We start from the raw sequence: 16,613 nt of genomic DNA on the forward strand, positions 1-16,613 counted from the left end.
GAATACACAGAAGTTCATGATGGAGAATATTCTACATCTTGCTGAAATGAAGCAGCCAATTGTTGGTTAAGAAAAGAGTATTCTTTTTGACAAGGAGGGAGAGATTTATATATTCACAGATGGATTCAATTCAGTAGAGGTGTTGGGGCCAGTGTTTGTATATTTTCTTGCTATAACAGTATTTAATTGCTCACCCAACCTTTATCCTAAATTACAAATTTCCATCTCACACCTCAATCTTCCAGGCTGAACGAGAGGCAATATATCAAGCAGTAGACTGGGCATGCAAACTACAGGATAAGGAAAAGCAAGTAAACAAATATAGTGACTCCAAATCAGTTCTTATTGCAGTTCTTAACAGCAAAATTACAAATGAACAGAGATTAAAGGAATTCAAGCTCTATTATCTCTTCATGCAGATAGAATAAAACTTCAGTATATACCAGCACATACTGGTATACAAGGAAATGAAGCAGCTGATCTGGAAGCAAAGAAAGCTGCAGCTGACAACAACATGAAGGTAACTAGCCTACCTGTTTCTAGGCAGTACCTGAAGCAAATGGTGACAGCATACTTTACTCAGCTTTGAATGAGAACTGGAAAGAATGCAAAAAGGTCTCACAACTAAGCTTTTTGTTCTGGATGTTTCTCTTTCACTGAGTTCTCCCATCACTTAATACAGTTTTAAATTAGCACAATCACTGTCAGGTCATGGCAATTTTAAAGCTTATCTGGCAGCATTTAACTTGGCAGAAGCTTTCTTTTGCTCTTGTGATTCAGGTAAACAGGAAACTGTAATTCATCTCGTATATGAATGTCCTTGTTATGTTAGTCATAGATAGATGTTAAGAATGAAATTATAGTCTCTTGGGCTTGAGTGGCCAAGTCCACTTTTTATCCTAATTCAAAAGCCATACTACAGGTGTTTTTCTGATTTTGTAAAAAGAATTAAAATTAATTAATATTCCCTTCTTAATTCTACTTTGGCTAAATACAAAGAGCAAATGTTAATAAGTAATATTATATTTATATACTAACTTTTTGCTTGTATGTACTTTTTGTATTTTATACTTGTTTTATGCTATATTGTGTTATAAGTGTATGTAGTGTTATACTCTCCTATGGAATGGTGAACTTAATAAAAATATTCTGTTCTGTTCTATTTATGTAAATAAATTTATTTGCTGCTTTATTTTCACCATCTATTTATGTTAACAACAATTTTTTACAAGAAATATTTTTATGGATACAACTAGTGTTTTATCTGAACATAAAATATGTTCAGATAAAAGTATTTAATGGTATTTAACTGAACATAAAATCTATATCTGAACATAAAATATACATAAGCTCATCTTTACCTTAAAAAGTTAAATTAAAAAATTTAAAAGAAAGTAGCAAGAAAATGTGATTTTGCCAAAGAATATAGAATATTGACAAACACTAGAAACTAGCAGAAAATTGGTTTAATTTTCAAAACTGAATAATTCACACTTTTTGGATTTCCTTCAGTATTTGAATTAAAAAGATTTAATTGTGTTTCCAAACTATTTTAAAATATAAAATCTTTTATTATTAGCTGTTACAGTGAAATTTGAAGGCAAGGTGTTACATGCACATGAAGTCATATATTAAGTTATATAATAAAAGATAAATCTATAATGAAAAGACATTTCATTTAGATGCAATGCCTTTTCTTTCTAGTTCTAACATTCTAAAATAGGAAGATGTGTTCAAATGGAAGTTTGAAAAGATCATTTTTTGAGTAATAGTCACTACAAGGAAGGGCAAGAAGGTCCAAAAGCACTTAGTTTGATGGTTTTGTTTTTTACAAATTCCAGTTCAAGCAGTAAGGTAATGTGAGTTAATCATATTATGGAGTTCAATTATACTTTATTTAAATTAAAATCCAAAATAAAAGCTGGAACTGATAACTTATAAAATCAAAACTTTTCCAGCAAATGGGTTTAAGACATTATTTAAATTAATTTCAGTTAAAATTTTACAGTATCAAAAAATTTAACTTAGTTCAGATGCTAATTTAGTCAAATCTGAACATAAATATATTGCTCTCCAAATGAAATAAACAAGAAGAGGAGTCCTTATATTCTGTAGGATCACAAGAAATTTTACATCGCATTCGACGTAAAATTACACTAAAAGTATTCGTGAATAGCATAAAAACTAAATAATATTTAATCCATCTATGTTTCTATTTCATGCCCTTCAAAATAGGAAGAACTTACTGCAAAAAGTACTGTAATTAAAACAACCAATTCTGTAGGGTAGATGTACCAGTTTTGGCCAGTGTAGTACCAGTTCTGGCCAAAACACAAATTTAACTTAAAAATATAATCACAAATGAAACAAACTTTTATTGTTAACTGTGTGAATAGTTAACAATAAAAGTTTGTTTTGTTGGACAGATTTGAATATGTGGTGATTATATTTTTAAGTTAAATTTGTTTTCTGGCCAGAACTGGTATACTGGCCAAAACTGGTACATCTACCCTATGTGTGAGATAAGTTACATATATTTTTTTCACATTATTAGATTAATTTTCTGAAATATACATTAAAACATTAAAAGATTATCAGTTCCATTCTGTGTAATTTTCCATTTCGGTAATACAACTATAACTAAATATATACACGAATGATTGTTAACAATGTAAAAAACAATCTGAAGTATTTGAGAAGAAAACAGAAATTGAAAAGATTTATATGAAATAAAACAGCATAAAACACAGAAATGTTGAAGAAAAAGATTCAAATATTAAAAAAAAATACTATAAAAGCATACTGTGCATTACAAATGAACTGCTGAAATTGATTTTTTCTATAACGTCTGATAAAAATTTATCCATAGCTTATATCAGTGTTTCCCAACCTGTGTGCCACAACATACTTGTGAATCACAGCACAGGGGTTGGGTGTCTCAAGTGTGTCACAGAAATATTAAATATTTTTCAGAATTTTGAATAAATTCTTTTTAAAATTTCATTTATCTTTCATCTTTTTACTGTTGGTCAACTAAATGGAAAAGGAAGTATTTATTAAAATGCTGATTGTTGTAAAATTTGCAGCAACAGCATATCCCTAACAAAAGTTTCATGCATCTATGTGTACACTGGTTTACCAACTCTTTGGAGTTTCTATAAACATTGTCTTACCAGCTTAAAAATTGATACTAGCTCTAAGTGAAAGCACCCAAATAGTAAAGGTGAAAGTTCAAGAAAATTAAATATAAAAATCTAACAAATCTTAAGAAATTTTCCTAGGTGAATTTCTCCAGTGATTATCCTAATATTGCTAAAGAAATAGCAATTAATACTGAAGATAATGAGATTATCACAGATCATTTCTTTAAATACAATATAATGTAACAGAAAATATATGTAGTTTAATAAAAAAAAATGAAATTAAATTAAAATCATTTGACTCCATTTCAACACGTAAATACTGTTTATATACTTTTTATTGTGTGTTATTGGTAGATTGTATCCTACTCAATTGATATTAATGCCTAGTAATTTTTAAGTAAATAAATAAACTACTAATATTCTCACTGTAAATTTGTATGTTAGGTAATTTGGAACAGCTATGTTCGTGACATTTTTGATTTTATTTTGATTTTAAATCAATGAATTGTGCTGTCTATGATTATGGCTCAATCATAGCATATTTTATATGTGTTGTTTTCTAAGACTATTTATGATGTGTATTTATAATATGATAGATGTCTGTTTGTATGCAAGCTTTTCATATATTATTTGCTATTTGGTTATGTTAATATTAATAGTCTGTATATGTTAAAAGTAAAGATGTGTAAATATCACTTTTTCTTGAATACAAATATAAATTAGTTCTGGAATACCTCAAATACTTAGTAAACTTAATTACCTTAAATAATTTATTTGCTATTAATTTATTAATATATTAAAATAAGTAAAAGTGAAACAAAAGGTAAAAAACATTACTAAATTTTAAGAAATGAAGCTTTAAATTTTAATTTTGACTGAACTTTAAAGCAGCTTTTGTAAGTACTCTTATCTCAACTACATTAGATTAACAAATAATTGTTCTCATTCTCATCTACTACAGATTTTTATTTAAGAAAACAAGAATTCAAAAATGTTCAGGATCTAGTTTGTGTCTTTTCTTGTCACAAATGAATTCAGTGTTTAAGGTTTGTTTGTTGCATGTTATTGAATAAAAAAATTCTAGCTTTTGAAATAGTTCTTGAGCTGATACATATTCATAATTTTCAGTCTATGACTGTTAATTAAAAGAGTATATACTAGATCATAAAGAAAATTTAAGAAATACGACTTTTGTCGAGGCAATGGAAATGGTCTAGAACGGGCACGCGACGTAAATTCCATAATGCTATTTGTTTATATTTTATCGTCTCGATACCAAAGAAATGTGATATTTTGTACTTAAATAACACTTAATAAACAAAATTGTTGAACTCAATAATTATTAGTATTATTATTGTTTTTATTTTTATTTATTCATATTACTTAGAGTTATTTATTTTATTTGATTTATTTTTATGTTTAATTTTTTGTTTACATTATGTTTTCTCTATTTCATCTTTTGCATTTCAAATTAAAATTCCCTTTCGCAAGATCATTTATTAAATAATTTGCATTATTTTGCATATAAAATGAGTGTTTTTGAAATATTAGTAAATTACAATTTATCCTTGTACTTTTTGTTTTGCAATCCTTATTTTTGGATCAGTTTACAGACCTGCTTCAGGCCTGTAAATTTGCCAAAAATGTTTGTTCTGTTATTAAAGTTATCGCTGGAAAAGTACAAACGGTGTTTTTTTAATTTATCGTCAAATCTCGGGTTATTAAAAAAGAGTTTTTCGAGTCGGCTACTTTTGGGCTACTTTTTAGAAAATTTTTGGCTACAAAAGCTATCTGGCCTGTTGCCATACTCCAGACAAAAAATTGGCACTTAAGTTGTTTGAGTTTGACACCCCTGGTCTAAAATGACCATACCAAATGGGATACAAAAATCTATGATCTCATGACTGTGTAGCCAAATTATAAACAACTGATGATTTATATACTAAATAATTTGCTAATCCTTCTGGATCAAAGATTTTCATAGCTTGGATGGCATTTATATTTGATTATTGCAATATTTTTTACTTGTTAGTCAACAGTTTTGTTTCATTTCATTGCTCGTAATGTTATGGCTGTTGTTTTGCAATAGACTTGTTTTCAAAATGTAATACTATAAGTATAACAAGCTTGCACACAAACACCATCTAAAACATTTAACACTTTATAAACCTATAAGCATGACAGAAAATACTGATGCACAAACTTTCTGTCTTTTATGTGTTGTGTTATGTCAAGATCAGTTTTGCATAGCTTTAATGACATATTGTTTTGGTCATCCAGAATCAAAGCTTTGAGTTATAATAGCAAAGTTAAGGCCGAAATTTTAAACGCAAAAAACGTGAGAGTTGGATGTTTGGCGCCACTTTCCCGTAAGCCTAGAAGTTTGACAATGGTGTTTGGAAAGTCAGTGGAATCCTGCTCGACATTCCAAACGCCATTGTCAAACTTCTAGGCTTACGGGAAAGCGACACCGAACGTCCGACGTACACGTTTTTGCATTTAAAACTTCGGCCTCGACCTCACTAACGTTTCTTGCTTTTTGTAGAAATACTCTCAGTGTCTCTATTTGTTTATTGAAAAGATTTATTATAGCTGTGAGGCCTTGCCCTCCTCCATTATAAGGAAAAGTCATACTTTCTATAAGATTTAAGATGTTATAGTTTGTATTTTTCTTTGAAATCAATCTAGTTCTGTGTGTCCAAAATATAATTTTAAAAAATAAGTGGTTTTCAACCTTTTTTATCTCGTGGCACACACAAACAAATAAATTTCCATGGCACAAATTTATGCAGAAAAAAAATCACGTAATTTAAAGTTTAAAACTTTCATAAACTCCCAGCAGTTCGAAAACGTTTGTGGTGATAAGCTTCCTTTGTTTTTATATCACACCGGTTATAGGTTCTAAAAGTGCAGTATTTTACACATCCTGGTGTTCAGTGTAGTGTATTCTATCACCATATTACTTATTATTTAACCTAATTCTTTTTGTCTATATTTTTTGTGAATTAAATAAAACAGTATTGTTATTCCTTAAAATAACAACAAGTTACAACAGTAGTTATTTAAATTAAAACTTTTCATTTACATAAGAGAAGCAATTAACATTAAGTCTTGATTTGCATTTAAAAGTGGCATGATAATTGCCTTTAGAAACCTGCCAATGTCCTGCTATTTCTAAGTTAAAATAATCTGAACTAAATAGGAACAATTACAGATACATTTTTGCTTTAAAGAAAATTTGATTTTAAATGAAATAACCCAGTGTTATGTATATATAATTTTGATTACAAATATATATTTTTTACTACATTACGAGTATTATATGCTTATTTATTATAACAATGAAAAACTCATAATAAATTTAGAGGTTTTAACATTGATATGTATACTTATTGTTCTTTGGACTTGTTTCAAAAATAATTTACCGTATTTACTCGCATATAAGACGAGCTTTTTAATCATTTTTCACTGCTTCGAAAACCTAGGTCGTCCTATACGTGCGAGCAAAGGATTCTTTGCGTTCTTGCAATAATTTTTGCGAACTGCGTATTCGCATTTTTTACCAGATTCTCACCTTCCGGTGTTTAAAAACAAAAGTATTTTATATGGGTCATTTCAATCATTTTTGTATATTGTCAGGAGTAAAGATGAATAGCAATAGGAAAAACAAAGCTTTTGAATTGAATTCCGGATTGAAATTCCAAAATCACACGGGAGCCCGATATAAGTTTTAATCCATTCCCGCGTGAAAACCGATAATTATTCGGAAATCAGAATTCGAATAAACCCGTAAGTGTAATCGACGAAGAGTGAATTAGACTGTTAAGAATTGGCAAAAAAGGTTCCCCATCGTCCGGCTTTACGCGAACCAATTACATTGTCGATTTTACAAGATTTTTCCTTGAAATTTAAAATGCCAGTAATTTTTGCGGACAATGTGTGAATTTACGTGCATTTGATATTTTATTTGCGATTAAACGAAATATATAATCTCTCTATTCACCGGAACTTGTAATAATAAAAGAAACCCTTCTAACCTTTTTTAACCGGTGAGGTTCTATTTTTAGAATCGCTTCGTTCTATTTACAGATTGCTAATCTGTAAATAGAACGAAGCGATTCTAAAAATAGAACCTCACCGGTTAAAAAAGGTTAGAAGGGTTTCTTTTATTAAACGAAATAAAATTAGAATTATATTAATAAATCTAACTTTCTTTATTTTGATCTTTAAAAATCACACCTTGTCCTATATGCGAGTACATATGGTATTTAATAACCTTCAGAAATTTTCATGGCATGATCTGCTCACGACACACCAGTTGAAAATCAATGCTCTAAATGAATGTGTGAATATTGGGACTACTGAGTGTTTTGCACTGAATTTTGTTGTTAGTATTGAGATTAATCTGTTATATTACTTTGTTAGTCTCTGATTTGGTTTATTTGTGTAGAGTGTACAAACTTGGCCAATTCAAATCCTAAATATTTGTAGACCTTTCCCTCTTTCATGAATTTAATATTTCCATTTCTAAATAAAAATTCATCCTTTTTCAGGAATCTTTCTTCTATGATAGTGTTTTGCACTTGTTTAGGCCAAACTATATTTGTATGGAGTCTCATCATGTCAATGGAGTAAGAATGTTTATGTCAAATATTATATACTATCATTTGCAATACAGATATAAACAACAACAACTTCTGAAAGAATATATATCATGTTTTCTCAATTTTAAGACACTTTTTGTACCCATTTTTATTCATCCAAAATACAGATTTGTCATGCTTATGATAATTTCTAATTGTTGTTTTAGATTTTGAAGGAAAATATAATATTTCAAAGTCCAAACGGGACTTTGAATGTAAAATATTAGTTACATACTTGAATAAATGCTCAGAGTTTTAAAATATTACTACTCAGACACCTTATACCTCTGAGAAATTATTAACTTAAATTAATAATTTCTCAGAGGTATAAGGTGTCTGAGTAGTATTAGTTACATAGTTATTTTAACTATCAAAATTATCCACATGGTACATATGGTGACCGTATCTTTTAAAAAAAATAAAGGATAAATCAGAAATTGTTTTATAATATAAAAAAAGCAGGTTACCTTTATTTGTTTCACTAAAACTAAAAAGCTTTATAACATTATAAAATATAAGCATATACATAGTATTTTAAACAATCATATTATTTTAATTTTGATACTTTACACAAGAATGAACTTTTTTTAATAAATCAAATTTATGTTTTAAAAATTCATAAAGCTGTATACAATTCATATCAAAGTTACATTTGGTATAAATACTTGTTTTCAATGTTTCAATTTTTAATTGGATTTTCTCACTGGTCCAAGTATTGTTCACTAATGAAAATACTTGTTCAGTAGAGTCTTTAGATCCAGGAAAGCATAAGCAAAATTCAACAATTTTTAAAATGGTTTTAAAAGAAGTATGTTTATCTGACAAATATTTAAGAAATTCAACCCATCTACATTGCAGGACTAATCATTTGGTTGACATTCTATGTATGTATTCCAACACATTTTAATTGAAGAAACAAACATTTCCAACTACTTTTAGAACCTGCTTCAGGTTATTAAGCCATTTGAAAATTGAATGAGATTCTTTGTATTTCAAAGCAAAATGATGATCTTTAAGGATCAACATTTTCATCTGTCATTGCTGAAATGGGCTTTCTATGTCATGGCTCATCAATTACCTCAAAATAGCCACTTGAAAATGTGTCACTCGTTTCTTTACCAGTATCAGAGAAGAGCAGTCCTGTCTTAAGAGTCACAAGGATTGAAGTGAATCTTTTGTGTCAAGTACCAAACTACTATGTTAGGATGTCAAATGTTTGAAACAGTGCTTTCTGATCACCAAACAGTATCATTAATATCACTGTTAACAAATACTTGTTTTGTATACAGTGATATATATAACATGCATGCCATGCTAGAAACATTAAGTTTATATCTCTATGCACAATTCTGACATACTGTATTTGGAATGTAACTCTAATGAAATGATTTGTGGAAAAAGCCTAAACAAAGTTTTCCTACATAAAAAGACATTGTTTTGAAGATAATTCCATGAAGTATTTGGTATTAAAAACCAAACAAAAATGTAAACTAGAAAATGTTAATTAGAAAGAGATTCTGTGGTATGCTTTATTTTTTGAAATGCTTGAATGTTTTTTCAATGTTTTTATTTAGGTGAGAATTTCCCACCACACAAGCAACTCATGTAAGTTATCTTTTCCTGTTTGTTTATTTTGTAGCAATTATCACCATTAAAATATTAATATTTAATTACTCAGAGTATGACAATTGCAATATATTCTTTCAAAATTATGGAAACTTTTGATACTAGTAACACAAGCCTACTTTGCATTCCTATACAAAATACCCAGAGCTGCAGTCATGCCAATGCCCTGGTACTTTTTTAAGCAGGGCAAAGCCCTTATACGAGGTCTGTTCAAAAAGTTTCCAAACTTTATTTATTACAAAAAAATACTTCACTTACAATTTATTGGTCGGGTCCCTTTCAAAGTAGTCTCCTCCCCAACATATACACTTATCCCAATGGTGTTTCCACTTTTTGAAACAGTCCTGGAATGCTTCTTCTGGAATGCTCATAAGCTCCTCCGGCAAATTTTTCTCTATCTCTGGAATGGTGACAAATCTTTTTCCTTTGAGACAGTTTTTTAGTTTGAGGAACAGGAAAAAGTTGCATGGGGCCAGGTCAGGCAAGTAGGGTGGATGGGGAATCACGGCAGTCTTGTTTTTGGTGAGTTCTGAGGGACGAACGAGCCGGTGCATTGTCGTGGTGAAAAACCACTTGCCACTCCTCCAAAGTTCGGGCCATTTTCACCTGATTCTGTCTCTTAGGCGTTTCGTAACCCCTAAAATTTCACAGAGCATCGCTGCTCCTTCAAAGAGCTCATTTCCACAAATCTGATGCATGACGCCGAACCCCACAAACACCCCTTCACATAAACGGCCATAACTAATCACCAAAACAAGATATCAACAAACGAATTGAAGTAGGTTACGTGGGAGGTTTCCACAGACACAACGCCTCCAAGCAGATTAAAAAATAACCAACTGGAGGCACACTATTCAAAAAGTTCAGAAACTTTTGAACAGATCTCATACTTTGTGAACATCTAAGTTGGACATTAAACTATGTATCTTGCCAAAAATGAGAAAATTGTCTTGCACAGTTTTTTGCACTGATTCACAAATGTATAGGTCAAATTGTGCCACAAAGTTGTACTTTACTCCTACAAAACCCATATACAGTGGCACTTCCATAGAGAGTGACAATTCAAACCTGGTGATAACTGGCACTCTGGCACTTTTTAATTTACAACTGCATGCTTAAAAATACCTAAGCTGTTTCTAATCACCTGGTAAAAAAATCAATGTCTTTATACTATGATAAGGAAAAAAAGGTTAACTATTTCCTTCTATGTTTTAATGTTAGACAGACCCAGGAACTGTGAAAAAAAATTTTAAAACAAATTGACAATTAAAAGGAAGTCATAGGAAATCAATTTTGTAATCAGAACTCTTCAGATTTATGTTAAAATCATGCACAGAACACAAGTTTTGTCTCTACAAATTACTTTTTCTATAATAGCTTCTTGATTCCATAATAGCTAATGTTCTACATTTGCACGTTTAGATGCATAATGGTTTCCAACCAGTGACTTCACAGAACACTGGTTGGAAACCACTGTTCTATAATTAATTTAAAAATTTATCCTTAATACTAGCATTATAATATATAAATTCAAAAATATTTGATATAAACAATACGGATGTAAAATTTTACAATAAGACCGATATTTCGTATTTTCTTAACAACCTAAGTAAAATACCAATATGAAATCTTATAACAGTAATCAGCAAGCCATAGTAAACAAGTCAGTTTTTGCAGTTTATTAAGCATTAACATCATAAAATATTCAACACATTTAAAATAAAAGTAAATTGTTCATTATTCAATTTACAAACAGATGCTATTTTCTATTGAAAGTATAAAAAAATTAAATAAAGAATTCAATGATTTGATTATATATTTTTGCATGAAGTGAAAGCTAACAAAACTTGTGAAATTATAATAGTACAGTCGAGTTCGCATAAGTCGACACCCCAAGGCAAAGTGGAAATGTGTCGAGTTATCCGATATGACGACTACAGCAAAGTTGAAAAAAAACCAAAAAACTACAATTAGGAAAATAATATATTAATGCAATGTACCTCTTTGACCATCCATCACTGGCACTAAAGTTGGTTTCCACTCCAAGTACCCCAGCAATTTCCATTGCCTTTTGTTGCAGTATCTGCCCCGAAACAGGAAGATTCGACGAACGAATTTGCTTTAGCCAACGTACCAGAGCATCTTCGACGTCTTTGTACGGCAACTTTCTCTGGCATTTTCGAGATAGCCGCGACGAAAATCCAAGAAAAAGTTTCTTAATTTCCTCTTTTATCTTCCCCACCAATGTTGTTCTTGGAAGGTTTTTTTTTCAGCAAATTTGGCTTGCGAAGTTTTCTGACATTCAAATTCAGACACAAGTTTGTATTTTTCCTTCAGTGTAAGCGTTGTTAGCTTTTTGTTTTGTAGCACATGTTTCTCATTTCTAACAGAAATGTGAAACATGTGCTACAAATAATGCATGACGTCAGAAAATGCAAAATCGGATTCTGCTGTGACATTGATATAGATCATATGTGTTAGACTCAAAGACCGAAATCGCTCGTTGAGCGAAAAAAACAATCACAACGTGTTGTGGCTAATTCAAAATGGCCACAAAGCAAAATTTGCGTTGTGTCTTTCGTGATATTTGACCATGATGCATTGTGGTGATTAAGAAAAGCCATAACACATTCCGAATGTTAACTGAAGCAACCACGATACGAAGGATAGGTTTGTAACTTGTCAACAGGCACATTGCAAACACTTGCGGAGTTTGTATTGTGTTCATTCCCGACAAGTGCTGCCGTTTCTAGGGTAATTACCCTTTTCTAGAGTAATTTCAACCTCTCAGAGTAATGTTTTGGATACTCTTATATTTAGAGTTAATCTAGGATAAAACTACCCTGTGTTCTGTGGTCTTATTACTCATTGTGCCACAAGTTTTGCTGGAAAAAGTTTTAGCCTAAAACAATTCTGTTTTTTCCCTATAACGGAGGGTTTTAGGATAGGACAACAGAAGCTATAGAAATAATGCAGCTCGATGCTAGATACGTGGGTGTACACAGTACGGTGATACCTCGGTTTTCGTCGCTAATCCGTTCGAAAACAATCGGCGAAAATAACTCCGCAACATTCTCGATTCTCGTAAAAACTACGAATTTATTAATAAAAGTTCCCGACAAAGTAATTATTTTTAGTAAATTAGTTGTTAGAAAATGTTGACATCTTGAGCATCTCAACAGATTTTCCCGAATGATTAAATGTTGAGAAGTAACAAAGTTACAATTCTGTATGTGATGAATAATTTTGTTACCTACTTATATAAGATGATTGAAGGTAAATAAATCATAATGAAAAAGAAAGTTTTATTTTCTTATCATCACCTCATTATTAGTTAACATCCAGAACGTGTGGTGGCTTTTAACCATAATAAATCTGTGGCACATTGGTTTTTAACTTTAGCAGTTGATTTTTATTTCATCGTGTATAGTATATCAAGCACCTACAAGTAGTTAGACCTTTAGCACTTTTTAGCAAAACAAAAGAAACAAATGTGTATTTTCCTCCATATATTTTACTATTTTGAAACTTTTTTAAGTATGAAAATTAAATTTCTAGGAAAACTTATACAACTAATGTTGTTTGGCATTAAAAATTGTAAATAAAAATGTTTCGAGGCTAGAATTTATATTTTAAAGTTACAAACCACTGCGCGTCTTACGATCCTCTATCGCGGTTGCATCGGCTAATGTTCAGAATGCATTATGGCTTTTCTTAATCACCACAACGCATCGTGGTCAAATATCACGAAAGCCACGACGCAAATTTCACTTTGTGGTCATTTTGAATTAGCCACAATGCATTGTGGTCATTTTTTTCACTCAACAAGCGATTTCAGTCTTTGAAACTAACATATATTTTCTTTTTGTTTATCTGTTATTATTTTATATATGAAAATGCATAAAATGTTAAAGCCTTTTTATTAATATGTATATATTAATTAGTAAGTCGACTCCCCTCCCGAAAAAAATCGTGTTCGCACCGCATCGTGCAGTGCAAACACAATTTTTTTCAGGAGGGGAGTCGACTCGTCGGACGTCTAAACGAGTGCGGAATGGCAAAAATACGTCGATTTATCCGGCGGCGACAAGTTAAACGCCGTGGAGTAAACCGGAACCATTAATGTTAAAAAACTCCGGTTTTTTAACGTCGATGCCCACGTAAGTCGAGAAGAACCACAGAAAACCGTCTACTTAACCGACGGCGTCGAGTTATACCTACGACGATTCGCGCAGACTCGACCGTATTTACAAAAACAACTCACAATAAATATTTTCAAAAACATTCTAAATATAAAAGAAAAGTATAGTTAATTAAAACATGTTATAAATTTATATTGGTGGAATACATGCAACAGGTATTCTTAAGTATAATGAAGAAATAATGCTAAATTTATACTCTAACACAGGCCCGGCCAACCCAAATTGTTTTGCGGACCACTTTGATCACGCGTAACATTACGGCGAGCCACAATTTAGGCAAACACGCTTTTAAAAAATTAAAACAAATACAAAACAAATAAGATTTTATCGTTATACCGAGAGTTCGTACTCGCACTTGCGCATTATAACGACGACGCATGCAAATTTTCATTTATTTAATTGTTTTGGTAGACGCATAACGGAAACAGAAGTTTTAATAGATATATAATATCGCTTAGCGGGCCACACGATTTAACGCAACGAGCCGCACGCGGCCGGGCCCGCTCTAACACCGACGGTTAAAAATGTCGACGACACTTTTTTTTATATAAGTTCAAAAAGGCATCTAACGATAAATTACTATATAGGGCATCAACTAGATGTATTTCGTTACACGTTATTAATTTCACATAAATAAATTATTAAGAAATTTGTAATCAACTTTAAATATCGATTGTTTTGAAACAAAAACTATTTAATAACGATATCTTTAAATAAATGTTAACAACACAATAACGACTTCTAATAACACCGTAGTGCGTAACACAACAGACACACGGTCTAAAAGCCTTTCGCGGCGTCGTATACGAGAAGGCCTCGGCGGAGGCCGAAAACGTCGGTCGGTTCTCCGTCGCACACGACACCGCGTTAACAAAAAATAATAATAAAATACGTTTGCGATTCACGTATAGTCGTTTATATACACGTACGCACAATTTAGAGGGCATAAAATATATAACAACAGATATATAAATTAAAATATAAATAGAATAGTTTTAAGCATAAATATCACAATTATAAATGATTCGGCAACAGCTACGCAATATTTCGATAAGAATTTTACGAATAATAAAAAGTAAACATTATTAAAGAACACGTCGACAGAAGATAATTTTCCGTCAGAATACGTTCGGTTTTACTTAGAATACACTTTTTATAATTTTTGGAATTGCGAAATATTTTAAACATCATCAAAAATATCGCGTCGCTCGCATTCTCGACGTTTTTCCAAACGCCGACGCCAAACTACAAATCGCCAACAAATACAAACGTACGACCGGGTCGGTATTTTCGAAAAGAAAACCGAACGCGTCCGACCACGCAATTTTAAGAACGGACATTTTACCGTCGCGTCGACCCCAAACGCGACCCGACGACCGGTAACCGAGAACGGGCAACAAACCCAATTACTAAACGCCATCGAAATTAACAACAAAAGCCTTTCGCTTCTTCCCTCATCCATTTTAATACGCAATAAGCAAATCGTTCGTGGGTTCAAATTCTAAATACACAGAAAAGAAAAAATAATCGAATATTTTTAACAAAAAGAAATACGTGTATTATTAATTATATAATATAAATAAGCAAATTATTTTGTTTTTAATGTCTCGTCACGGGTTCGAACGATCCAAAACTAAAAATAAAGTAAATAAGTTTGGCCATAAGACCCGACAGAACGTAATTTACTTAGGTCGAACGTTACATATTTGCTACATCTGTAGGAAATAGCTAAGATTTTCGTGTTATTCGATTAATAATGTTCGTTCCACTCATTTTAAAACGTTTACAAAGACGACGACGAAGAAAAACTAGGAACAGACTAGCAGTTTCCGAAATGAAAACATTGTATTATTTCCTTGGTAAAATTGACGATTGATGTTTTTTTTTATCTAGTTAATAAACTTATATAATTAAATTTGTGCATTAATACTTTACAAGGTTATAATCAACTTAAAATACAAGGCCTGTAATTGCACTGTTGATGACAAATGTTAATTAAATATAGGAAAATACGACGAAACCAACGAGGCAGTATTCGAAAAGTAAACAATGGCCCGAAAGGCCGTAATAGGTCCGTAGCAGAGACTTTTCACGTTCATTACTCGATTTCTATTCTACGGATTGGGCAGTAAAGCAGCTCGGACTTTACGTAATTAATAATGTACGAAAAAGATTCCCACCTGAGACATTTGTGGACGAAGGCTGATTTCTTTGAGATCAATACATCCAGGTACTAATTTATTTAATAATTGACATAAAAGGACACCGTCTCTTAAAGTATTGGCTAGATCGATCACCTGAGCATTTTGCCAAGTAACGCGGTGATCGGAAGGTAATACTTGACATCGTATTAGCCAATTTGCACACTCTCGCCAAAGAGTGTCCGCCATTTTCATATTTTCTTGACCAACACGGGACTGACATCACAAGTCACGTGTTCCGACCATCCAATGCTGGCAACGAAAAAATTCGAAACCGATCTAGGTTACCGAAAGTGACTTAAATAAATGAATCTCGGCTGCTGCAGTGGAATAAAATCGAATTTCCCAAATACAAATACAACCGGGCTCCTTTCTGTTACGTAATATAAATTAAAAACTAATCCGGTCTTAAACGTAGAATCCCGCGTGCGGGATTAAATAAATTGATTGTTTAAGCTTAAAAAGTGCGAAAGAAATACACATTGCTCGATCTTTTTCGTTTTTTATTCGATTTCCGTCGAGAAAACAAATCTCGTGGACGATAAATATTTCTTACAATACGGACATAAAAGATTTTTATCGACCAATTCTAATTTACGTGACCTAATTCCAGCGTCAAAACTAGAATCCGAGATAAAGACGGAAAACGGATAAGTCGACAGAAATTCTGGCTTTTGGCTCGCCTCCATTTTCAATTGTCATTTAATCGGATATCAAAAACGTCCATTATTGTTTATCTCGCTGGCAGACCTTTTACGAGAAATCTCGTGGGCCACAGTTTCCCAGCACCGTTTAACG

General features: G+C 31.6%; 1 protein-coding gene across 1 annotated transcript in view; it reads right to left on the reverse strand.

Moving 5' to 3' along the window:
* The window catches only part of LOC136985262 (guanine nucleotide exchange factor VAV2-like), a 162,135-nt gene extending 146,092 nt beyond the window's left edge, over positions 1-16,043 (reverse strand). Inside the window, exon 1 of the mRNA XM_067282513.1 lies at positions 15,795-16,043. Within this exon, the coding sequence (XP_067138614.1) occupies positions 15,795-16,010 (216 nt within the window). The 5' untranslated portion in view covers positions 16,011-16,043. The remainder of the gene's footprint in view (positions 1-15,794) is intronic.
* Positions 16,044-16,613: the final 570 nt, after the last annotated feature.

The sequence above is a fragment of the Centruroides vittatus genome, unplaced genomic scaffold (assembly GCF_030686945.1).
Source record: "Centruroides vittatus isolate TY-2023 unplaced genomic scaffold, ASM3068694v2 contig_1208, whole genome shotgun sequence".
NCBI classification, from domain to species: domain Eukaryota; kingdom Metazoa; phylum Arthropoda; class Arachnida; order Scorpiones; family Buthidae; genus Centruroides; species Centruroides vittatus.